Raw genomic sequence first — 27,278 nt, 5'->3', positions numbered from 1 at the left:
AAACACTGGTTGGTGAAGACGTGCTGTGCTAACGGATAATAGTTGATTAACTCATACATGAGGAACAGATGCTTGGTCGTGATGACGCTGTAGATCAGACAAAAAACTCCCTGGGTCTAGGATCTGCAGCAAAAGATGTGATGCATTCATATTTAATACTGCATAACTCTTCCTAACACATCCTACCAGTCAGGCCTATTTGTAGGATGGATCTTTTCCCCTCTTTGCTCTTTGTCAGACGCAGAGCTAAAAAAAAAAAAAAAAAGAGTCTCATTCCATTTTGAGTGATGGTGGTGGGGTGCAGGAGTCTCACCTGGAATTGATCATTGTCATGTCAAATTTTAATTTCACTTCCAGATGAGGAGATAATTACATCTAATTTTATCACAACTGGAAGAAATTTTCTGTGCATTAAAGCAATTTTCAGCGTCATTATAGCTTTTCTGAGATGGTAGGTGGATAAATGCAGCTGTTCTGTGAAGGCCTGAAAGATTTGTTAGAGAATAAAAGAGACCAAACAGGACAACAGAGCATCCCATTGAGTATTGTTTGATCTATCATCCAAAAATTCAACAAGTATGTGACACACGACCGTGTACCTAAATTGACGCTGTGAAAATCCTTATCAGATTTGCAAGTTTCAGTTGATGAAAAGATGAACAAAACTAAATACCATCAACTGTGGAAAAAAAGCTTCTTAAATGTTGCACTTGAAAAACAACAACCCTAAACTTTTCCCCAGAAGCACAATGGAGTTGTTGGATTAAAAAGTATAAATGCATGCCACACTTTTCTAATTATTTTAAAATACTTAATTTTAATATCAACACCATGTACTGCAGGTCAGTCACAAAAACCTCCTAAACAATGTACGTCCGATATATTTTTAGAACACAAATAATTTAGAAGTTTGTGGTTATGGCAATATGAAAAATGTAAAACATGTGAATGCTTTTGCGAGATATTTGTATAAAATAAAGATAAAAAGATGTCATAATCTGTAATAAACCTGTGATTCTGTATTTTACTCACCAGATTTTCCCATATCGGAGGCTAGCTGTTCTTCTTGAAGGTTGTTAAGAAAATAAATTTAAAATATGCTAGCTTTAAAACTTAGCAACATGTCTTGATTGAAATAGCCTAAATATAGTTTTTGGACTAATCTTTGGGTTACCTGTAGCTATAGCAAATTGCCTGCTAAATTTTTTGTTCTGCCTTTTGTCTGTGTGGGAAAGAATCAGGAGAAGTTGCAGCTTTCACACTGATCTGTAAAAACCCATAAAACAGCATGAGTTCAGGCCAGTGGAGGAGAAGCTCTGCTTCCACTTTGTTTAGATAAAGTGACAACTAATGTTTGATCTTGAATACAAATTGTAGGGAGTTTCTAACTTTTAAGAGGGTTCGAGACAGCTCCTGGTTGGATGAGCGAAGATACCCCTTATTTGAATAAATTAAAGAGAAGAATATGCCTTTACTATAAAAGTTTGTACACAGAAGTAACAAATCAGATTTGCTTCTGCAATTCTCCGAAGACGTCTTTGCCTTTCTTTCTTTCTTTCTTTCTTTCTTTCTTTCTTTCTTTCTTTCTTTCTTTCTTTCTTTCTTTCTTTCTTTCTTCTTCTTTTCTATTTGTCTCAGGTTAATGAATGTCTGTTTTCGTGTGTATGAAGTGTCTGTGTTGTTGATGTGATGTTATACTTTTAAATGTTAGAATAATCTCTGAAAATGTATGACGTGGAGCGTTGACTGTCATCTCCATGTGGCTTTTGTTTCCACGCATGGAATCATTGAATCCGGGAGCACAAGAGAATATAACGAGCCAGAAGTTAATGATTTTATTCTCTACAAGGTGCAGGATGAAAAGATGGCGGAACTCCTTGTACCAGCAGGTCCTGACGGCTTCCGTCCCCTCACCCGCGAGTCGCTCAAAGTCATTGAGAAAAGAATCGCTGAGAAAAAAGCCAAGAAGTCCAGCGATGGAGAGAAAAAACACCAGTACGAGGATGAGGTCAAACCAAGCCGTGATCTGGAGGCTGGCAAGCCTCTCCCATTTTTGTATGACATTCCTGCAGGCCTGATGTCAAAAGCGCTGGAAGACCTGGATCCGTACTACTCAAACCAGAAAGTAGGTTTGATTAACTTTGACTTATGAAAATCTAGAGAGAGAAAAAAAAGAGAAAGTTAAGTTTTGTTTTCAAAGAATCCTCTGAATTTTATCTTTAAATGAATAAATGCCTTTCTTGATATAGTTAAGTAAGAGCACAATTTTAACATATTTTTAATATATTTCAAGTAAAAGTAAAAAAAAGTTGCCATGAAGAATTTACTCAAGTAAGTTATCCGGGGTTGGGTCGCGGGGGCAGCAGCTTCAGCTTCTGTGAAGCTGAGAAAAAAAGATATTTTGTAAAAATGACTCTTAGGTACTGAGTAACCAATCAGAATATATGTTCTGTTATTTAAAGACAATGTCTTTATGCAGACAAAAATATTACGTTAGGTGCAAATTCTGACATTTTAAAGACACAAATTTAAGTAATAGTTATAAAATAGCCAATTCTGGCAAAATAAACACTTTTCAAAATATTTGTTTGTTAAATATAAAACTTAGTAAAGTCATATTTACAGTATGCAATGTGTATATGTTAGAATGTGGTAAAGTATTTGCAGTGACATCAAAAAAAAAAAAAAGAAAAAGATATTTATCGAATCTTTATTTGACCTCCAAATGGCAGAAAGGGTTCAGCAGATAGCATTAGGATAACAAGCTTGTGTGGAAACAAGCAGTCTCACTTTAACATTAATTGCAGGTGTGTCTGTGTTTAATGCAATTTTGATTAAAACAAGCTTGTTCTTCATTCAGTGTAATTACTGTGGTAATCACACTGAGTGAAGTGGAATATCCACAAATTTTAGTGATGATAATTCTCAATGATATTGCTCAAGAAAAAAATAAAAAGTGCAGTCCTTTAAAACTCTTCCAAAAGGTACTTTTCCCCCAAAGATAATGACTCAATTACATTTCAAAAAGGTAGTAGGGGTTTTAAAGTCTGTTTTATAATGATATATCATTCCTCTTTCTCTCTTTTTTTGTTTTACAGACTTTTATAGTAGTAAACAACAAGAAGCTCATTTATCGATTCAATGCTGCTCCTGCCTTGTACCTCCTGTCTCCCTTCAATGTCATTAGAAAGCTGTCATTCAAAATTCTGGTGCATCCATATCCTTTCAGTAAAGTATGAAACATGCTGTGAGTAATAAAACGCATAACCTAATTTCCAAAGAGCGTAAGATTAGGGATGAGAGGTTTACTTTGTAATAAAAATTAGCCAAAAAGCATTTTTTTCTGGTTTTGCTGTATGTAGACATTTTGTTTTTTTCTCTTAATTTTTGTTTTGAAGATTTTTCTGAAGCCCTAACACACTTCAGAGATTACATCAAACTGTAATAAAGCAGCAGCAAAGAATAGTGTAATTTTTCATCAGATAATAAAATGTTTCTAGCAATAACAGAAGGGACAAATATACTCACAACACAACAAGCTGAATATTCACCTGTTCTTCCATTTGAGAATAAGCTGGTTAGCACTGCAGCACAGTGAGTTTATACAGGAATTTAGAAAAGGAACAGTTTAAATCTCACATGAGTAACTGCTTTTAATGTCAGATGACTGTTTATGCTTTGTACTATGATTACAACCATATAGTAACCATTTATACAGTTGCCTGCTTAGGTAGTTCATGTGATAGTTTTTAATATTTTCAATTTGAAGCATGTTTCTTTAAAATTGGCTGTCAATAACTAACATAAATGAAACTCTTACCCATTATGAATCTTAAGATAAATCCTAAAGTGTTACACTCAGAAGACCCCTTGACTCAAAGTCCGTGAGTTGGTGTCAAAGTATCTTATGATCTTATTGTAGAATTTAGAAATTCAGAAAAGATTTGAAAATAATTGTTCTTTAATATTAATCTTTTTTTTTCGATATTGGCTGCCTAGATCAACATTTGCACTCACTGCCTAAAATGCTTTCTTGGGGCATCTATCAAAAGCTTTAAAAACAAAATGTTCAAAGGTACAACTCGAGAAATCGAGTAAATGAAAACATGCTACTTCTAAAACAGCTACCAGCTTTCTTAACATCTGCCTGTAAGATGTTCAACATGCTGATCATGTGTACGATCCTCATCAACTGTGGATTCATGACTCTCAGCAATCAACCTGATTTCGCCAAACAAGTAGAGTGAGTTTTCGAGTCATTCATCAAATCACTCATATATGGTCGGTTGTGGATGTTTCCATTTGAAATGATGTGCCATTGAAAACATCCTCTTTCCAACAGGTACACATTTACTGCAATCTACACCTTTGAATTCGTTGTTAAGGTTTTAGCAAGAGGGTTCTGCATAGGGAAGTTCACCTTCTTGAGAGATCCTTGGAACTGGCTGGACTTCTGTGTCATTGTTCTGGCGTAAGTAAAGAACTTCAGGAATTTCAAGGAACCTAAAATTACAGTTGTTGTATCTGTTTTACCAAGATCTTTGTTTCAAAAGATGAGTTTTGTATTTTCAATAAAACTTAGATTTTTACTATCAATATTTTTTTTATTGCTTGATCCATTCTGACTCAGTTAAAATCTACGTAGAAGTAAATAAGATGGGACTTATAATTGTCTTACAAGTAGCATATTAGAGAAAGATTTTACAGTATACTAGTTTCTCCCCTTGTTACTGTTTGTTCCCCTAATGCTAATGTGGTTTTGTGATCAAGTAGGAAAACAATTACTAACTTCAACTAAAGAATACTTTTCTTTCAGGTATGTAACTGAGTTTGCCGACATCGGAAATCTTTCAGTTCTTCGTACATTCAGGGTGCTCAGAACATTAAAGGCGATTTCAGTGATACCAGGTGAGCAGCAGGAGAAAGCGCATGGCGGTCATTCTCCCTTTTGTTCCTGCCCTTTTTAAAAACTGATCGAAGTTTTTTCTTTCCATCCTTCCTACATAACCTCCTAACCTTCCTAACCTTTTTGATCATTTAATTATTTTTAATATCAAAGATAACCTGAGTGAATACAAAATGCTTGTTAAACTTTTGAAAACCTTTTTGGTCAACAGTAGCTTTTGCCTTGGAACTTGATAGTTTTGCTCAGTATATTTCTTGAATTATGAACATATTGGGTAATTTAATATTTTTCTGATGTGGTTAAGAAATAAATTTGCATTAATGTTAAAGGGGTAACAATTAAAATCAGATAATGTCAGATTGTGTAAGTTGATACAATCTGATTATATAATGTAGATTGTATTGAGAATTCCAATATTATCATCCTGTTTTGTTTTGCAGGTCTAAAGACAATTGTCGGTGCGTTGTTCCAGTCAGTGAAGAAGCTTACTGATGTTATGATCCTGACCGTTTTCTGCTTGAGTGTCTTCGCACTTGTAGGATTACAGCTGTTTATGGGACACCTGAGGAATAAGTGCATAAAAACATCAAACTATACAAATATATTCAATGAGAGCTACATAAATGACACAGGTGAGTTTTCTATTTTCTATTTCTGTTTTTCTTTAATTTATATATATATATATATATATATATATATATATATAAAATTCCCTTCTCACCCTCCGTGGGTGGTCTGTTTCATCCTCTGAGCTCGGGTCCTCTACCAGAGGCCTGGGAGCTTAAGGGTTCTGCGCAGTATCTTGGCTGTACCTAGTACTGCCATTTGCTTGTGGTATTTCCAGGTACTTGTTACTGTGCTGATAGAGCACACACACACACACACACACACACACACACACATATATATATATATATATATATATATATATATATATATATACACTGTATTGTTCTACTGGTAAATACAGGGGGTTGTATTGTACTTATTTAATTTGTGGTGGCAAGCTAGTGTGGAAATTAACGTGTGAATGAAAATGATTTTATGTAAAGCGTTTTTGAATGTCCTGATAAAGCGCAATTTAAGTCTGATATCATTTCATTTCATATTCTCAACCATCCCTAACCTTTTATGTTTCACTAATTTTCCTTACAGGTAATCAATATTTCCTTCCAGGGAAAAAAGATGCATTGCTTTGTGGAAACAGCAGCTCTGCTGGGTAAGAACATCAGACTCTAGCTAACAGAATACTGGCTTTTTCATAGAAAAATGCTACCCTGGTGTGATACTGGCCAAAACTATTACTGTGATAATACAGTGGAAAACTATTAGATGGTGAATCTTTTCTGTGCTTAACACCCTCCTTCTGTATTACAGGCAGTGTCCAGAGGGGTATACATGTTTAAAAGGTGGAAGAAACCCAGACTATGGTTACACAAGTTTTGACAACTTTGGTTGGGCCTTCCTTTCTCTGTTTAGGCTGATGACACAGGATTACTGGGAATATCTTTATCAGCAGGTAACTTCTGCAAAAATTAAAAGAACATAAAATCCAACGTTTTTCTCTAGGCTAGCCTTGTGATGAAGATAAGGCTGCATATATATATATATATATATATATATATATATATATATATATATATATATATATATATATATATATATATATATATATCTAGTTTAAATGGACCCAATCATTTGTTTTCTGTTGTTTTTTATTAGATTTTTTACTTGCTTTGTTTTTCCTTTTAAGGATTAAGCAGGATTTAAAATAGTATTCTGTCAACTCAACTTTAAAGGCAGCACAGGTGCACCTTAGGTTGTGATAAATGGGAGTCGTAACGTGGTTCAGGCAAACAGATTTTGAAAGGTTTTTTAGAACAATATTTGGAGACCAAATTGATGAGCTTCATATTAACAATGAGCAAAGCAAATATCTCATACATTAAAGTGCCTTTGAATGGAGGTAATGTTACCTGTGGCAACAAACTCTTCCCAGAGCCAGTGGGTTTTTTATTTACATCAAACAGATTGTTTAAATACCATCCAAAATGTCAGCTTTTAATGTGAAATTTTAAGGAAAACAACAAAAAAAATACAATGTTCTATGAAAAACATTCATAGAATGTCATAGAATATTTATATATTCTATGAAATATATAAATATATTTATATATATTTATATATTAGCATTGTTCAATTGGTTATGTTATTTCCATTTTCAGGGTCAAGGGGGTAATTTTCTGATTTAAGACTGGTATATGACTGCTTAAAGAAGGTCAATTAATATTGATAATTTCAACTTACTGGAACTACTGCGGCAAATTGTGCAATTCTATTTTACTAAATGTAATTAACATAGCCTCTTATGACTTCTGTATTTGTTTTATGTTTCTGAGTTTAGCGTTGTCTAAACTCAGAAACAGAGTTTAGACAACACTAAACTGTTTATTTTCAATTTACCTTAGTTAAATTGAAAAATTGAAATAATAAATATTGAGTGTTTCAAAATACGTCATGTATTTACTATGAGGTATTTGTATCAAAATCAAATTAACTTTTTCTTTTGTATTTACAGACATTGCGAGCAGCTGGGAAACCCTACATGATCTTTTTTGTCCTGGTTATATTCCTTGGTTCCTTCTACTTGATAAATTTAATTTTGGCTGTAGTTGCTATGGCCTATGAGGAGCAGTGCCAGGTCAACCTAAAGAAAGCTCAGGAGAAGGAGTATGAATATAATATAGCCATTGAGCAGCTAAAACGTCAACAAGAGGATGCTCAGGTACACTAACTGGATATTCCTTCTCTTATAAAATTGTTTTTACAAAGTTTTACCATATATGTACAGGTTCATTCCGACGTTTACATGTTTTTATTGACATGAATGCAACAAAGTTTGAGGTACTTCTTGTCTACTACTTAATGGGTTTTAGTGTTCCAAATGATGCCAAAGGCGCATAATGAATGTAATAAAGAGGACTGTTTTCCAATACTTCAACTACACTTTAAAACAACATCTAGGCAGAAAATTAATAATAGTCTTTAATAGTGGTTGAGGTTGTTATATATTCATCCTACACTGTATAAACAGGTTTTAAAATACATCAGAAAATCTGAAAATAATCTAAAATTGTATTTGTTTGTGCACTCCTTGCTTTCTAATCTTTTTGTGATCTTTAGAATATTTATATCTCCTTGTTTGGCACACTGAGCAGTAGCTAACTCTAAATTAGATGTCGCAGTGCGTCTTATTTTCCTTGTTAAAGATATTATCCTTATTTGTAGTAAATTTTCATTGCACACTTTATTCATTGTTCAACTTGAATCACATCTTCCAATGCAAACCAGCCATGTTGACACATCTGATGCAATTTTTATCATCTGTTTATTTCACCATGCTGCCTATTCTCATCAAGGCAATGGCAAAAGCAGCTGCAGCAACCAATGGAGATGCTTTGGACAAAGGTGGAGGAACAGAGAGCTCCTCAGAAGTATCTAAGCTGAGCTCCAAAAGTGCCAAAGAGCGCCGCAACAGGAGGAAAAAGAGAAAAGAGGAGGAAAAAGGAGCCAGGAAGATATCTCATTCAGACTCACTGGACAGCTTACCAGCAAATCGTTTCCGCTTCTCTGTGGATGAATATCCGCTCAACTCTGACATGAAATGTTCATCTACACACCAGGTGCAGTACCATGAATCATTAGCTGAGCAGTCCATTACTTGTTTTGAATTTTAAAGTCTGCATTTCATATTTTTCAGCCTTTAGTCTTTGAATCATGTGTTTTGTCACTGTATTTGAATCACCAGAAGTATATTTTCAACTATTCAGGAGAGCTGAAACTTTGGTAGTAGTAGATTTTTTTTAAAGCTTAATGCCAGTGTTTTTTATAGTATAATAAATGGTGTTGCCATTTATGCCTGCTTTTGCAAATAATATAATTTACCAAACAGTAGCTGTCAAATTTACATCTAAAACATGAAATATAAATAAATAAATCAAAGCACCTGTTTGGAATAATTTTAAATTATTTTTAAAATCTGTCAATAAAACTACGCCAGTAAAAAAAAAATAAAGAAGAAGAAGATAGGTCAGTTAAACATTTACATTAAGATCCTTAAATGGCAACATTTCTTCAACTGTTAGACACCAGAATTTTATTTTTCTTACTAAAATCAAATCAGATTTTGGCATCCCTTGGATATCTTGATAATCATCTTCATCATCAACTTCATCATCATCATTGATGTTCTGACTGTGGCCATCATCTTCATCGTCATTTTTATCACCTTCATTTTGTTCTTCTTCCTCATCTCATTTTCTTGTCACTATCCATCATATTTCACATTACTTGAGATTTTCATCTTAAAATTCTTATCATTCTGATCATTGTGATCCTTTTCTTCATCATCAACACACCTCACATTGTGATCACATTCTTCCAATTCCCCATCGATTACTACTATATAGATTTTATGTTTGTTTTTTTTTCCTCCATTGTCCATTCCATTTTCCATTAGGAAATACAGTACTTTGCAGCATTAAACTGCAAAATACTGTCTTGGAAGTTTTTTTTTTTTCTATACCTCAACATTTATTATCAATCCACTGGAGAATATCTTTTTCTCCTAGTCCTTTCTAAGTTTCCGTGGACCACTGCTCTCCTCCAGAAGACACAGCAAAACCAGCCTTTTCAGTCTCCAAAGTCAAACACAAGATGTCGCTTCAGAAAATGAGTTTGCAGATGACGAGAACAGCATTTTTGAAGGCAAACTGAGTTGGAGGGGATCCCCGCTGAATGCCTCAAGACGTGATAGACACAGCAGCAATGTGAGCCAGTGCAGCTTCTTACCCCATCTCCGGTTTCAACCCTTTGGGATCAGGCACAGCTCTATAGACTGCAATGGGGTTGTTTCTCTGTTGGACGGGAATTCATTTCCTACATCACTGCCTACAGGGCTTCTTCTACCTAATCAGAGAATAGATACGGCCTCCTCCGGAAACAATGTAAGAAATATCTTGATAGCCTAGATTACCTTATTTTATTTGCTTACGACATCTCCTGTTATGTTTATTACATTTCATTGTCTTGCCTGCGCCAGTGATGGTCAACATCACTGTTGACCATCTCCCAAATCACGTTCTTGTTTTTTTTGGTGTTGTTTTTTACATTATTGCCATGTTCCATGCACACATGTGTATCACCAGCTTCCATAGTTTACATATGTTAGCACTATCACCTTGCAGCAGATGTAGCAGGCTTACCAAATTACTTTTGTTCTGTAGTAAATAATTCTGATTATTATTACTGTCTGTGAATCATTTAGGATTTCTGTTTGAAAGGTGAAAAAATACAACAATTATACTTACTGCTGCTGAAATAATGTAAGATATTGATACCTGATGTCCTAGAAATGCTACCTAAATGGGTTTTTAAATATTTTTTTATGCATAGATGTAAGCGAACTTTCAAGTTTAAAAAAAACAACAAAAAAAACATGTTTTTGCCTATTTATCAATCTTTATCATTATTAAGTATGATTTTAAAACTGAACTATTGGTTTCATCTTACCAGAAAGCTGGAAAACTGCTAAATCCTCAATAAAAGATTTAGTATAAAAACAACTATACAGATAAATAAGATGCTGAAGCGAACTCCATTTTTTATTCTTACTACCTACCATCTTCAGCACAGTGGCATTAATAATCCTTTCTATGTGAAGGCTGACACCACAGACACTGAAGGCAAACCGACCAGTGGGGAAAACTACCACAACAGTTTGGAGTTACCCGAGATGAGACAGAGAGCATTAAGTATAGCCAGTGTCATCACAACCACCATGGAGGGTATGCCATTGTAACCCTATTATATGCAATGTTTTAAAAATATTCTGTCTATTGAACCTTTGACATTTTATGATATAATAACCACAAACCTATTATAATATGATTATAATAGGCGTCTGTTTTAAGGTTGTGTACTTCATGGACCAACAGCAAGCTATTCTAGATATTTGTTAAAACTGTCACTATGTCCTCACAGTTTAATATGAGACAGACAAGATGTGAAAAATCAAGCTTCTCTGCCTCCGCCCTGTGGTTCTACTGGTCCCAGTCAGAAACAATCAATAAGCTCCATCCCTACAGCAGCTCTTACTGTGAATGTGCAGGCTAGTAAGCATGACCACCGATGACGGCCGATAAACAGTTTTCCTGTAATGGGAAGTTGTTATTAATCTGCCACAGATGCAGCAAAACGACAAAATTAAGCTTGTACGTGCTGTGCGAGGGAGGGTCCAAGGAGCACGTACATGAGCCTCATTGACAGCACTTAGACCTTCCGCTTGGCTCTTATTGAATGTTTCTGACAGAGCTCTGTATTTCTGCAGATGACAGCAAGACCAAAGAGAGGAGGCTGATGAACTTGTTTTTTTTTTCAGAATATTTGTCTCATGCTTTCAATACATAATGAGTTTTAACAAATATGTAAAGAGAGGGCTGCACAGTAGCGCAGTGGTAGAGCTGTTGCCTTGCAGCAAGAAGGTTCTGGGTTCGATTGCATGCGTGGGTTTTCTCCGGGTACTCCGGTTTCCTCCCACAGCCCAAAAACATGACTGTCAGGTTAATTGGTCTCTCCAAATTGTCCCTAGGTGTGAGTGTGTGTGTGCATGGTTGTTTGTGATCTATGATCTATGATCATAAATTAAATCATCTATTCAACTAAAATATTTTGTGATGTTTTGACAATAGAACTCGAAGAATCAAGACAGAAGTGTCCTCCTTACTGGTACAAATTTGCCGACAAATTCCTCATCTGGGAGTGTTGTCCACTATGGCTGAAAATCAAAGAAATAGTCAAAATAATTGTGATGGACCCGTTCACGGACCTAGCCATCACCGTGTGCATTGTACTCAACACAGTTTTCATGGCCATGGAGTTTTATCCAATGGATCCGTGGTTCACCAACATGCTGTATGTAGGAAACCTGGTAAGTCAGCTTCTAGACTTCTGAAGAAAAATCTTTCACATATTTACTATGTTTTCAAAATCCTGTTTCATTATTCTCCCTTGTAATTACTCTTGGGAAGGTGTTCACAGCCATCTTTACAGCAGAAATGGTCCTCAAGGTCATTGCACTGGACCCCTATCATTACTTTCAAGTGGGATGGAACATTTTTGATGGAGTCATAGTTTGCTTAAGCTTGATAGAGCTCTCTCTGGCTGATGTAAAAGGCATGTCCATTCTGAGGTCATTTAGATTGGTAAGTATCTGTTAGAGCTGCTCCTTTTATGGAATTATTCTGGTTAATATTGAAATTAAAAGACTTGACTCTTGTCAGCACATACAAACCTTCAAAAGCTACTCGGAGAGTTTGTTTTCTGTAATGCTAATGAAGCTTGATCCATTGACTATTGAAAAAGAGCTCAACAAGTTTCAGCATGACATTTTTATTAAAATGTAAATACAAAGAGGAAGAGATTTTTTTTTTTTATTGATACTCATTTTACATTGTTTAATTTTTGTTTGAGAGATGCCTGTGGGATTTCCTTGTTGATTGTTTCCTTGATTAGAATTTTTTGGTGAGATGAAAATAATTTTAAACTTATAAGGGGTATGAATACATCTGAGATGACCTTGTCATTCGAGGCATATTGGTTCTAATTGGATGTTTATCATTCAAATGAGTTTTACACAAACGTGTGTCTCTAAAGTTTTTCTTTTTTTCTTCTCTTCTAACAGCTGAGAGTGTTCAAGTTGGCCAAGTCCTGGCCCACTCTTAATAAGCTCATCAAAATAATTGGTAATTCAGTGGGAGCCTTGGGAAACCTGACCCTGGTGCTAGCCATCATTGTTTTCATCTTTGCTGTTGTGGGCATGCAGCTGTTTGGAAAACAGTATAAGGAATTTGGGTGTAAAATCTCTGAAGACCGCCCTCTTCCTCGATGGCACATGAATGACTTCTTCCATTCATTCCTCATTGTGTTCCGAGTGCTTTGTGGAGAATGGATAGAGACCATGTGGGACTGTATGGAGGTGGCTGGGAAAGCCCCATGTCTCATTCTCTACATGATGGTCATGGTTATTGGAAATCTTGTGGTACATTGCATCTTTTATGGTCATTTCATTCCATATCATTCAAATGTTTTCAATGGAGCTTATTTCTGTAATGAGTAATTGAACTGAATGCAGTTTTATAGCATTCAATGTTTTTTTTTTCTTTATTATCTGAGAGCAACAAACTCAAGATCAATCCTGGTTAAAGCCATGTTATCCTCTTACAGGTGCTGAACTTGTTCCTGGCCCTGCTGCTGAGTTCATTCAGTGCAGACAATCTGATGTCTGTAGAAGATGACAATGAGCTCAACAATTTGCAGATTGCGTTTGATCGCATACACAGAGCCACCGCCTTCATTAAACTGAAATTTCGAAGTTGTTGCAACGGTTTGTGCATCAGAGACAAAAAAACAAGTGAGGACAAAACATTTGGACATAATGGCGTCCCCAATCATACCATTAAAGACTTAACTAAGAACAGTAATGGTGAAGTGACTGGAGTGGATAAAAGTGGAAACAAGTACATCGTCAACAGCAGGAGTGATGATTCCATCATGTCTTTTATAAATAACCCAAGTCTGACTGTGACCGTTCCCATTGCTGCGGAAGAGTCAGACTTTGAAATGCTTAACACTGAGGACTTCAGCAGTTTTTCATCCAACGTACCGGAATGTCATATGGTAGGAATTATGTTTTGCCTTATTCTTAAAATTATGCTGCACTCTTCCTGCTTTAAAAGATTTAAAGCAGGAAGAGTGCTGTGGAGCTGAATTTTCCTCTAAAGGGCTAATTGCATGCAATAGGGATTACTGGGTGAAAAAAGACAGAGACACAGCAATTGTAGCAATTGTAACATCTCATTAGGATTGTTTTTCATTTACTCACTATTTTTACTAGTCTGTGATAGATCCAGCTCTGAGAGAGAACGTTGTTGATAGGGTTAGGATTAACAAATTTAGATATAAAATAATTTTCATTGAACTGAGAAATTTCTTTCTGGTCTGCAATAAGATACACATCTTCCAGTGGTACTAAAACAATGTTTAAAGAGGATCGATCTTGATAAAAATGTTGTTTTCTTTCCAAGATCATACTTTTCTAAGTAATCAATGGAAAGACCTCATTAACAGATCACTCAAACCCTTCTCGTTATTGCTGTCAAGCTTTTTGTCAATTATTTTCAAGTTGGGTGTCTAGCTAATGTCACTCCAAAACTTTACCATTACTTCGATAAAGAAAAACTTATTGGTATAATGAATACTTAAATCACTGCTAAAATGAAGAAATGTACCTTAATTCATACATGAGTTGCCATTTTTTCATGTGTTTGGCACATTACCCAAACTGATTTTTAAATTTGATTTAATGGTATTATACAAATCACACCCTAGACTTATATTTGCTATTCATCTACAAACTACCAGATAATAATTTAAAGCAAAAACCTGCTGTCACTCTAATGTAATAACGCTAATATTCTTAAAACAACAGAAAGGAAATACATTTTCAAAATTAAGCTAAAACTTTCATGCAGCTGTCTTATACCTGAGATTAAAATGAAAGATTAGCTAACTTAAAAATTCCAAATACTGGAAAAACAAATCATTTGAGTACCACAATTGATTTTGCTCCAGCATAGCATCAGGTTTCTCTCACAGAAACAGAATGAAAGGGCGGGGAAATGAACCATTATTACATTAACATTAGTACATCCACAATATTGCAATAACATACTTACATCACTGCCAGCACTTCACTATCTGATCCCATGGTATCCTGCACTCTGCAGGAAGACATTCTAGCTCATGCCAGCCTTTAGAAGACACACCCTGCAGAAGCCCTTACAACAGTAAACTAAATGACAAATCAAAATGCTTCACCAGAAATGGCAAAGAATAGCTACAAATACCTCCAGGTTTCTAAGGAAGAAGTTTACGTTTTCTTTTTTTTTTGTGCATGGTGAAGAGAACTTGCTGAAGACGGGAAATCATGTAACTCACGTGTTACCGCTAGAGCTGCACAATATGATGAATTCCAGTTCTCATTCCAATAACAGTAGTATCAACATGTACAATATTTCCATTGCAAAGGACTGCTTCAATGCAATAGTTGTAAATCCTTATATTTAAAGTGCACTGCATTCAGATTCTGCTTGTAAATAAGGCATTTGGCCAGTAGATGGACTCCTTTTGCTCTGAGTTCAAAACCAATATAGATTTTAGCTCTTGATTTGTTAAAGCTTCTGGAAAATGGTAGAAATATCTTGATTTAAAAATAAAAAGAGTAATACGTGTGAGGAAAATGGATCAATCACACTCAACGTGGCCCAAAAATTTGCATCATAGATTTTGTCAAAAACTTTTTGCTTTTTGAGACACAATCTTGATTGCATCCACAGGTTGTCGATGGTGATGACGATGACGGACAGTTCAGTGCCTCTGAGGGGAGTACAGTGGATGGTCTATCAAACGGAGAGCCTGCGGAGCTTGTACCTGTTGTAGAAGTAATTAAGGAACCACATGATTGCTTTACTGCTGGTAAATTCTCCAACATTTGTCTGACAGTCTTGCTTCTAATCACATTACAGACAAGCAACACACTTTTTTTCTTTACAGGTTGCATCCAGAAATTTAAGTGTTGCCAAGTAAATGTGAATGTCGGCTGGTGGAAAATGTGGTGGACTCTAAGGAAAACCTGTTATTGGATAGTGGAGCACAACTGGTTTGAGAGCTTCATCATATTCATGATTTTGCTCAGCAGTGGAGCACTTGTAAGTCTCAGAGATTTTTTTTTCTCTGCTAAGTAAAGCTTATTTCAATGCTTTCTTGACATTTGACTACAATATACAATCACCGGTAGTGTGATGACCGACTATGTTTTCTCACTAGGCTTTTGAAGATATATACTCTGAGCAGAGGAAGACAATTAAAGTGATCTTGGAATTTGCAGACAAAATTTTTACCTTTATCTTCATTCTGGAGATGCTTCTGAAATGGATGGCATACGGATTTGCCAAGTATTTCACAAATGCATGGTGCTGGTTGGACTTCCTCATTGTTGATGTGAGTTGAAACATCAACTTAGAAGGAATTACATTAAAAAACATTAAAACAATGATTTTCTATATTTTGATAAACACGCTTATCAAAATATGATACATTCTCAGTCCTCTCTGGTTACAGTGTCTGTGTGTTTATTTTCCAGGTCTCCCTGGTCAGTCTGGTGGCTAATGCTTTAGAATACTCAGAACTTGGTCCAATCAAATCTCTGAGAACGCTGCGAGCTCTGAGGCCCCTCAGAGCTCTGTCACGGTTTGAGGGCATGAGGGTAAGTGCAGTCACAAACTCTTTCGCAAAACTGTAAGCAAAACCATAATGCTGACAATGAGCTCAAGATTTTCATTTAAGCTTAAAGCACAGTTCTTCTAAAACTTAACCTTAAGCATATAGCTGCTGGGAATAATTGTCAAAAAATATCACCAAAGAACTTTGGATGTAATCATCTTTGGATTTAAAAGTTTTGTAAGCATTCAAGGGATTTATACATTTGAGTTTCACTTTTCAAGGCTCAAAATCTTCATCAGAAAAAGAAACCTATGCTAACTTTTGTGAAAATACTATAAATATTGCTAAGCACCAAAGATATGTTCATGGAAATAATAATGCATAGTACATAGTGTGGTTCAAATGACCTCTGGACAAAAAAAAAAAAAAAAAGTTTAAAGGCATCTTACTGGAATTAGTAATAGTTTGCTGCTATGTTATTGTAAGAAGCTTTTTGGCTTTTTGGCTACATATGTTAGGTACTAACTACATTTCTGATCCAGAACCAAAACACTTTTGAAGTTTACCAGGCTTTGTAATCTATGATGGAAAATTTGTTTTATATAAGAGAACAGATAATTGGGCTCACATTTTTAGCCTTTGTTTACTTACGGAATTGGCTAGCCAAAATATAATACTTGTGTAGCTCTGCTTAAAGCCCCCCTCCCCCGTACAAGCTCTCCAAACACACATGCACACACTTTATTTACAATCTTCCCAGTTGTTGCATGCAATAAACATATTCCTCTTTTTACCTCTTTTTTCCCAGTCATTTTCTGCCACAGTAACTCTGTTTTATATTTTTAGTTTGTTATAGAAGGACTACCCTAGTTTTAAAAAAATAGCCTTTGTACTACACTTCCTGAGTGTAGTACAGATGATGTTGGCCATGGCTGTTGAGAAGTTACTGCTTCCTGGAGGTGTGGACTCTGTTGAGGTCTAACCCAATTGCTAATGTTTGCCCATGACATATGTAATGGTCAAAGCTAAGAAGGTTACTGGAAATTATCTGCGCTGTAACCAATCATCCTCCACTGCGAAGAGAGATGTGCCAATCCAAACCCGCCAGCTGTTAATGTTAATTGAATATTTGGAAGCATGGCCAAGATTGACTTAAGAATTAGTTCACTTCCTCCACTGCTATTCCTAAAACTACAAGCACACTACACTTTTAAAACAGCACAGAAAATGTACATCATTGTTCACAACTTCTCCTTCCATTCGTTGATTGGCCTGGTCAAAATTCGACCAGAGACAATCCTAGTCAATGGGAGAAATCTTAGGCTGTGGTTGAATTGAGAATTATTTTTGAGTGGAATTGCACAGGAAGGAAATGGCCAGGCTACAGAACAGTTTCACACTGCATCCATAACTTGCGTACTCTGAAGAAACCCAAGTAGGAGAATCACTTCACAGAATACCCTTTGGACATCTCACTCAATATTGCAATTATTGAAGTCATTGTTCATCAACTCACAGTCCAAACTAAGACTGATAACTTATCAGAATCCGCTTTATTGACCAAACAAGGTCATTAAACAAGGAATTTTACTTTGGTTTCACATGCTCACTGCCTACAGACATGTATGTAACTGTGTAACAGAAAATCAATGAAGCGTGTACATGTACTTCTTCTCATGCTGTGGTGGTATTGTCTTTATAGTCTCTTTCCTCCCATAGTTGCCTGTGAAATCCTTTATTTCCATGTTCATCTTCTCACATAGATCTTTCTGCTTTTAATATTGTTTGGAGCGTTATCTAACATGATTTATTTATGTTTTGTTTTATTTTATGTTTCTGTTTACAGTAATGAAACTTTTGGCATCCTTGATCCTCTTCAAGAAGTTCTCTATCAATGCTTATTTAAAACTAAGTAACCACTTATTTATTTATTTTTTTGAAGATTAGTACACTTTAATAAATTTTCTCCCTTCTTTTCCTACTTTTTCCCTGTTTTCCATCCCCCCATGTTGTGTCCTGCTGTTTGTTTACATAGGTTTCATCACTCTTGTGTGTTCCTTTTCATACCATTTCATGGATATAGTGTTATTTTTAATTATTTTTAAAAGACGTTCTGGGCACAGGTAGTAGATATGTTATTTTTGTGGTGTTTTTCTTTTTTGTAGGTGGTAGTCAATGCCCTGATGGGAGCCATTCCTTCTATCTTTAATGTTCTGCTGGTATGCCTCATTTTCTGGCTCATCTTCAGCATCATGGGAGTAAACCTATTTGCAGGGAAGTTCTATAGTTGTGAAAATAAAACTTCGGAGAAGACTTTCCTCCCAAAAGAAGTGAAAAACAAAACAGAATGTGAAATGTTAGGCAATAAGACTGCCATCTGGAAGAATGTCAAAGTCAACTTTGACAATGTTGCAATGGGCTACCTTGCTCTTCTGCAAGTTGTAAGTAACTTGATATTTTTCTGCTTATAACTTTTTCGTATTTCCAAACATGCTAATGTCTTATTTAAAGCATCTTTCTTGACAGGCTACATTCAAAGGCTGGATGGATATCATGTATGCTGCTGTGGATTCTCCAAGCAAAGTAATAAAATGTATCTTGTTTATCTCAACATTGCTAACATTATTATTATTATTATTATTATTATTATTATTATTATTATTATTATTATTATTATTATTATTTAAAATTAACACATTTGATGGGATATTTCATATTTAAACTTTTAACATAAGTTGAGTTTAAAAGTAATAAAAAATGTTTTTAAAGTTCTCAAAAATACTCAGTTTGAGGATAAAATACACGAGTGCATTCTGTAGTCCTATACAAAGAATGCATTTGATCATGTGGAGAGGGATATAGAGTTAACAGAAAAGTAAGAAAACTTGTGTTTGGTTGAATAATTGTAAATAAAACAAACATCCTGGCAACATATCTCATGTTGTTAAAACGCTTTTGTGTTCCCTCCTAAACAGAACTACACAAGACATGGTGCCAGTTTAACAAATTATTCATTTCAGAAACAGGGGCTTCAGTAGTTCATGGAAGAACCCTGCACAACCTGGAACCTTCTCCTGATACTGATCACCAGTTTGTTCATGCACAGCTGTAGGATTGTGCATACAGTACTTTTCAGTAGGTCTATAAGGGTGTGGTAATCACTCTGGCACGTACAGCTTGCCTTTTCTCTCTCTCTCTGTCTCTCCCCCCGCAAAATACATAATTTTGCTCCCCCCAAACAAGATTGTGGTTTGGTCCAGGGTTTATCTGATTCCCACAAGTTTCATAATCCTATCTCTAATATTGACTGGTATGAGATTGGCTCCAAAACTAACAAGGCAAATTTTACCGTCACCACCAAACCTGTTATCTACTCAATATTCATATCAGCAGGAACCTCCACCAGCTACAAGAAATGCCTTAACTGTGTCAGGTAGCATAATAGTGTTAGGTAGTATATACAGCAGGGTTGCTCAAGTCCAGTCCTCGAGGGCTACCATTGTACAACCTTCATATCCATTGATACTCCAACACACCTGAATCAAGTGAATGGCTCGTTACCAGGCCTATTCAGAGCTGAATGACTGCTGGTGAGGGAATTCAGACATTTGATCCCAGTCTGTAGGAGTAAGGATGCATCTAAAAGTTGCAGGACCGTAGCTCTTGAGGACTGGACTTGATCACCCCTGGTATACAGTTTATGTGAGTTTATGTTTTTGTGTATTTTTAAACCCCAGGAGTGATTGGGGTAGATTTTTATTTTCTGCATTATTTAATTGGTTTTTCCTTACTTTTAGAAAAGATGTCCATTAAGTTCTAATTTTAATACAAAATGGATCGCCTTAGCGTCTCGACCACTGGGCTTAGCAATTTTTCTTGGGGAAACACTGTCCTTATTTTTCAGATATATGCCTTGAAATATATTTCCTATACATAAACTCAAAATTAATCTATTTCTATAACAGCAGGGGTGAGAGGTGTGTTACACTACGGATAGGTTGCCTGTCTACCCCACAGCAATATCTGGGTTTCAAATCCTGCAACAAGGCAATAGTGTTAACTGAACTAAAACACCACCTTGTTCTGGCAATGCACAGAAAGAAATTAGATCTAAACGCTCTCTATGACTGTCATTTTTAAAACACCACTGGACAGTGTGTAGATGTAAACGCACACGCCAGCACATAATCCTTTGTTTGCAAAGATAAATCATTCTCACCCTCGCTCAGTGCGCACCTCTGAAAGCACGACTACAGGTTAGAGCTGCACAAGCAGAGCTAACGCAGTGGGTTTTAAACTTGACTCCTACCTTGATGAAAGAAGGAGTAAGTAAAGTCTTGCGGGCTGCAGGCTTATAATACCCTGAAGGAGCTCTTAGTTTTACATCCATTCATTTTCTGTGCACCCTTGTCCCCAGTGGGGTCAGGAGGGGTGCTAGTGCCCATCTCCAGTGAACGTTTCAGGCAAGAGGCGGGGTACACCCTGGACAGGTCGCCAGTCTCTCACAGGGCAACACAGAGACAGACAGGACAAACAACCATGATGCATGCACACTAAAGAAAATTTAGAGAACCCAATAAACTTAACAATTAGCTGATGTTTTTGGACTGTGGGAGGAAGCTGGAGTACCCAGAGAGAACCCACACATGCACAACAAGAACATGCAAACTCCATGCAGAAAGAAGCTACCTACTGCACCACTGTGCAGCCCTCTTAGTTCTAAATTTACAGTTTAATTTGTGTGTTTTGTTGTCTCTATTATAGGCAGGAGAACAGCCAGAATATGAAGTCAACTTGAAGATGTACATATATTTTGTTGTTTTCATCATATTTGGGGCCTTTTTTACCCTCAATCTCTTCATTGGTGTCATTATAGACAATTTCAATCAACAGAAGAGAAAGATAAGTGTCACATCTTCTCTTTAAACAACTACTTATGTTTTGCTGTAGTTTAACATTGTTTGTTGTGCCTTTTTACTTAGGAGGTCAAGACATCTTCATGACCGATGAGCAAAAGAAATACTATAATGCTATGAAAAAGCTGGGATCAAAGAAGCCACAGAAACCAATCCCAAGGCCAGAAGTAAGTAAATCTAACTTAGTTAGAGTTTGGCTAGTTAATCAGCCACTTTGACTTATTGCAGTCAGTTTTGAGGATGTGTAAGACGTTGATGTGCATTGTGATGCACATAGAGGGATGTGCTAAAGTAGGTTCTGCTTGTTTGAAAATAGCAACTTTCTACAAAGAGGAACCACAAGTTCTTTTGCCAAACAGCAAATGTGCTTGTAAATGGACAATGTAAACCATAACAATGAACTCAGTAATGGAGGAAACTGCATTGGTTGACCTCTAATCTGAGCAACAACTGAGTCTAATCTCTTTTGGTAATCCACATTTTCCTATTGCTTATTGTTTTTTGTATGTGTTTTTCTATTTCAGAACAAGCTTCAAGGATATGTTTTTGATTTTGTCACGCAACAAATATTTGATATTATAATAATGGTTCTGATATGGTTAAATATGGTAACTATGATGGTGGAAGTCGAAGGACAAAGTAAGGAATGGGAAACAAACCTCAAGTACATTAACATAGTGTTTATTGTAATCTTCTCTGGAGAATGTTTGCTAAAGATGATTGCACTTCGCCAGTACTTTTTCATCAATGGCTGGAATATATTTGATTTCATTGTGGTGATCCTCTCAATTGTTGGTAAGACTTTTCTTTGGCTTCTGTTTTGTGCAAACAAACAGTTAAACTTTTGTACATGTTTGCTCATTTGTTAACTTTAATACATGTTCTTTTATTTCCACAGGCATTTTTCTTGCAAATGTGATAGAGAAGTATTTTGTCTCACCAACCCTGTTCAGAGTGATTCGACTGGCTAGGATCGGCCGCGTCCTCCGCCTTATTAAAAGTGCCAAAGGGATCCGCACGCTCTTGTTTGCCTTGATGATGTCACTTCCTGCCTTGTTCAACATTGGCCTCTTGCTGTTCTTGGTGATGTTTATCTATGCCATCTTTGGCATGGCAAACTTTGCCTATGTCAAGAAGGAAAAAGGCATCGATGACCTTTTTAATTTTGAGACCTTTGGCAACAGCATGATCTGTTTGTTTCAAATTACCACATCGGGAGGCTGGGATCTCCTTCTAGCTCCTATCCTCAACAGCAAGGACGATATCGATTGTAATTCTGAAATGGAGCATCCTGGTAGTAATAATGCTAAAGGAAATTGTGGAAGTCCAGCAGTGGGAATCGCCTTCTTTGTGAGTTATATCATTATTTGCTTCCTTATTGTTGTGAACATGTACATTGCCGTTATCCTGGAGAATTTTGGCGTGGCCACAGAGGAGAGCGCTGAGCCATTAAGCGAGGATGACTTTGAAATATTTTATGAGGTCTGGGAAAAGTTTGACCCTCTTGCAACACAGTTTGTGAAGTGCAGCATGCTTTCAGACTTTGCAGATTCTTTAGCCGCACCATTACGCATTCCTAAGCCCAACAAATTGGAGCTCATCTCTATGGATCTACCAGTTGTGAGTGGTGACCGCATTCACTGCCTGGATATCCTGTTTGCCTTTACAAAACGTGTCTTGGGTGAGAGTGGGGAGATGGACATACTCAGGGGCCAGATGGAGGAGCGTTTCATGGCTGCAAATCCATCGAAGGTGTCGTATGAACCCATCACAACCACTTTCCGCCAAAAACAGGAGGACGTGTCAGCTGCTGTTATTCAGAGAGCTTTCAGACATTATACTCGGACCAAGATTTTTGATGTAGTCCGTGTTGATGCTGAAAAGGATGAACAGCTGACTGACAAAGAAGATTCTTTTACAGAAAAACCTGTGGAACTCTCTACCACCCATAAAATTGAAGTCTCAGGTTTGAAGGACTCTGAGCCTTCAAGTACAAGTGCAACACCAAATGTGAATAGAAAACATGAAAAGGACAGAAGTGAAAAGGAAGTCGAGAGCAAAGACATCACAGAACAAGACAAATAAAAAAAATGGAAGAGCAAAACTGACTTTAGAAATTAAAAAAAAAACAATGTTTACAGCTTTTCAAATGAAATTCTTCCCTTTGGACTATTTTGCAGAAATTGGTATAATTACTTAAAGTATTTTTAAAGACAAACTAATTATTGCTTTGATGACTATTGCAGCTACTCCAGCTATACAGCCCATTGTGCAGTTCTAGTTTTTATTAGGTGACCTATTTATTTTCAAACAGAATGGTTTATTGCTGTATACATTTAATTTGTAAGTCGATTGCCTTTTTATAAAACCCGTTTTACTTTTAGGTTGATTCTTTAAAGTTTCATTTAGAATTGATATTCTGGCTTCAGACAAGCCTTAATTACTGTGCTAAGGATGTCTGCTAAAACCACTTGTAATTCTGCATGAATGTTTCTCTTCATGGCTATGCATGCCAAAGAGTACAGTTTCACCAGGAGTTTAATTCCAGGCTTTATGCTGCAAAACTACGGCTGAAAAACATCAAGACTGCTGAGTTTTTGTGCTGATCAGTATCAGGACAGTGACCCTTAAAAAAAAAGGCACTTTTTCTAATCATCGAAGACGATTATGTCTTCTGGGTTTACATTATTGACAATAAAGATTAATCATGCACATCTTTATAAGCAAACGTGTTCTAAAAATAAAGCATTTAATAAATTTTTAAATACAAAAAAAGATCATCTTGTTTGCCTTGGTATTTACCTAAAGACAGATTTCTTGACTGTTGCAGGGAAGCTAATGTTTTGGGGAAATTTCACTGTGTTTTGACTGGTCTAAAATACAGGCTTCTTCATTCTCTTACTCTTGGTGATGTAAATTAATATTCTAATTTAAACAATCGTAACATTGTTTGATATTATAAAATTCCATTTTAAACAAGGAACTAAATATACTGTGTATGCTGTCTGGTATGTAATAAGATATTTGGGTATGAACTATTCATAAAAAATCTCTGTGAAAGACTTCTCGTAGAACTGGGGGTACACTGCATTTTCCAGTATATCTTTCAAACTTTATCATAGAAAATATCAAAGATGGACTTGATGGCTCAGGTTGTTATGAAGAATCTCAAGGAAATTGCATCACACACGTCATGTGATCATTGCTATTTCCTGCCTCTGTTTACATTTTATATTGTTGCTTCTCATGACTGCCACCATACGTTGTTACCAGATCTGGTGGGGAAGACAGTAAGGTCCCACTGATGTAATTGCTTTTTGCATGGTGTTTTACACTTTATACTCAATGAAAGAGTGTTTTTGTTATAGAAACTTTTGCTGATTGTATAAATCCATTCTATTTGAAATGCATAAAGATACCTGCATGCAAGATACTGCTATAGCACATTTTATTTAAAAGGGTAATGGTTTAAATAAAGATTATAAGTATATCAAGTCTGCCTGCCAATGTTTTAACATTATTTGGTCCTGATGTGAATGCTGTTTTGGATAGTGGGGGTACCTGTGTTTTGCTGATACTTTGCTTTTTTTTTTTGTTTGTTTTTGTAAAGAGGCTTTTTTAAAGACAGCCACTCCTTGTCTCTTTGTATAAAACTGCAAACTTCTTTTTTGGGGGAAGAGGAGGTCCGCTGTTCGGTTTTTCATTTTGTCCTGGGATAAATCATTGGTTCAAATCCAACAAACAAAGACTTAAGGCCACAGATCATAAAAAGCAGCCACGGTAATTACTGAAATAATTGATAGAATTTGCAATATAATACCACCAACCAAAAACATGCATCTTAAAGAATACTCCCCGAATGGGTTCAGTGACTCTAGATTATTTGTTGCCATCATTGCGCAATAAACAACACTAATTGTTCTTTTATGCAGGTCATGGAATAAAGATATTACAATCTTCTAGAAAATATATTAAGTTAAAGATATATAGATATGTTGTCTTTAGCTGCTCATATTAATGAATTTACAAAGCTTAGAAATAAATGACTATTTCTTATAAATCCTCCACTGGTATTATTACAAAAGTGAGCTGTTTAGTATCGTAATTATTTCAACTGCAACATAGTAGGATTCACACCCATAAGTGACTCGCTGTGGAGGATGCAGTTTCATTAATCAAATCAAAGTCATATTTTGATGTATACAACCATTTTATGACAATTGAAGGTAACATAGTTACTTGATTGTGCTGAGATGGCACCATGCCTGGAAAATACATAATACTGCCCTTTTAAAGATAAAAAAAAACAAACAAAAGAAAGGCTCAAAGTGAAAGACTAGTAAAGGGTGTAAGCATTAGCTTCCACATGCATTTCCTATAGCCTGTAAATAATTTGATAAAACATCCACAGGCTGAGTAAGCATTGACATCCTGTGGCACACAGATACTTTTTGCAGCTGACCAACACTTCACAAGTATGAAATGGCCAAGGAGTGAAACTACTAGCACCCGCTGAAGATTAACTCTCTGTTATAGCAGTTTAAATTAACGTTCAACTTACTTCCTCAGAAAATATGTTATCATTTTAAATAGCATCTTACATTATCAGTGCTTAATTTCCTCTTATTTAATTTTTTTTTTAATTGATGCTGAAAATGGGCAACCGAGTTTTCCTAGCATAGTTTCTCTATGCAATTATATGGTATGCGGCATATATTGATATATTTCTTGTTTATATCAGGTTGTATAAAATGCAACTGAAAAGCTTGCAAATATTTCCACTAAATACAAATTGTTAACATTAAGGAGTCATGGGATAGAAGTAATAAAGCTGATGAGGGACGTGTTGTTTGTTTAATTTCAGGAACTTGTAGCTGCGCCACAGAAATGATTCAATGGTTTTACAGTCATAACATGGAAAATGGAATGCTTTCAGTAAAGCAACTACAATCAACATTAGAGTGATCTCAAAAACTGTAAAATGTTGACCTTTTCAGCATCCATTTTCATTTGCAAGATATTAATGACCACTCAAACTCTAAATGGATCAACTTACAGTACATTACTGTCTTGAATTTCCAGGGAAATGGAAAGTACTTAAAACTTGATTGTCAACAAATGCTTTTGAATGACAAAATATGCAGATATTGCTTCTAAACACTAGATCCAATTTTTGTCAAGACACAAATTTCAGAAATTAAAGTGAGCTCCAGCGAGTGCACTCTTTGGTGCAGGAGGCCAAGATCTACTTTCTAAGGAGGCTGTCACAATATGCCGGAAGCTATTAGCATCTTTAGTGGATGGAACATGTTATTAATTATTAAAAACTGTCTAAATGTTTGTTATTGTCCATCATTGCTTTTGCAAACTGTGGTTGTACAACAACACAGTGGACAGTAAGTGGAAGTTGATTGCAAAGTGCTCATTATTCCAGTCATCTTGTCAAATTATGACGCTCGTGGTTATCAGTTTTTTGCCGCACCCACAAACAGTTCTCAGATGATGTTTTCTGGACAGACATTTTTTATGTGTAAATGATTTCCAGTATGCACTTCACAACGATTGTATCAGAGGATGCAGCATGTTGAATCTCAACTCTCTTATTCGTATCATGACTTCTTCCCTTAATTTTATCTTCACAGTGATGTAAGAAATTCAACATCCCTCAGTTACGAGATGCATCTCAATGATCACACAGCTCGCTAATGGCAACAAGTGCTGTTACATATTGCCTATTTTAATGGCTGTTAAATCAAGAATGATTCTGCAGACTCTCCTCCCCGGTTGCCAGGCAACATGACAGAACACTCCTTTGTTCGACTACATTAGGGTTGAAGGTCGGATGTTGGTCTGCCATCCCCATCCCCAGGAGTCTAGCATGCTTGGCAGTAATATGCGGGCATGTTTATGGCAAAAGATGTCTATTTGGCTTCTATGTGGCCACTGGTATGCAAAGGGACTGTAGTAAAAAAAAAAAAAAAATTCAAAGAGAAACCTGAGATTGCTACCCATAACAGCTCTGTAATTGTATTTGCTCCAGAGAGATGGGCAGAAAATCCTATTACACTAGACAGAGGAGAGTTATCTCTATACCTTTTAAATCTGCTAACACACAC

General features: G+C 36.0%; 1 protein-coding gene across 2 annotated transcripts; it reads left to right on the top strand.

The window, feature by feature from the left end:
• Nucleotides 1–1,318: 1,318 nt before the first annotated feature.
• Nucleotides 1,319–24,659, top strand: scn1laa (sodium channel, voltage-gated, type I-like, alpha). Of its 2 annotated transcripts, XM_081603711.1 has the most exons (26): nucleotides 1,319–2,125; nucleotides 3,099–3,233; nucleotides 4,155–4,243; nucleotides 4,343–4,471; nucleotides 4,817–4,908; nucleotides 5,347–5,538; nucleotides 6,062–6,125; nucleotides 6,284–6,425; nucleotides 7,485–7,691; nucleotides 8,326–8,589; nucleotides 9,538–9,912; nucleotides 10,629–10,752; nucleotides 11,656–11,894; nucleotides 11,995–12,168; nucleotides 12,648–13,004; nucleotides 13,190–13,642; nucleotides 15,361–15,499; nucleotides 15,578–15,732; nucleotides 15,851–16,024; nucleotides 16,167–16,289; nucleotides 18,412–18,687; nucleotides 18,773–18,829; nucleotides 21,011–21,148; nucleotides 21,225–21,329; nucleotides 21,687–21,957; nucleotides 22,061–24,659. In XM_081603711.1, the coding sequence occupies exons 1-26, from the start codon at nucleotides 1,730–1,732 to the stop codon at nucleotides 23,245–23,247; spliced, it is 6,057 nt and encodes a 2,018-aa protein (XP_081459837.1). In that variant the 5' UTR covers nucleotides 1,319–1,729; the 3' UTR covers nucleotides 23,248–24,659. The 2 variants fall into 2 exon arrangements, with proteins under 2 accessions (XP_081459837.1, XP_081459831.1); XM_081603705.1 differs by lacking the exons at nucleotides 1,319–2,125; nucleotides 3,099–3,233; nucleotides 9,538–9,912 and having other exon boundaries at nucleotides 3,260–4,243.
• Nucleotides 24,660–27,278: the final 2,619 nt, after the last annotated feature.

This window comes from Poecilia reticulata, chromosome 2 (genome assembly GCF_904066995.2).
Source record: "Poecilia reticulata chromosome 2, P_reticulata-male-v2, whole genome shotgun sequence".
Classification (NCBI taxonomy): domain Eukaryota; kingdom Metazoa; phylum Chordata; class Actinopteri; order Cyprinodontiformes; family Poeciliidae; genus Poecilia; species Poecilia reticulata.
The sequence above is the reverse complement of the archived record's forward strand: the minus strand, read 5'-3'. Positions and strand labels throughout refer to the sequence as shown.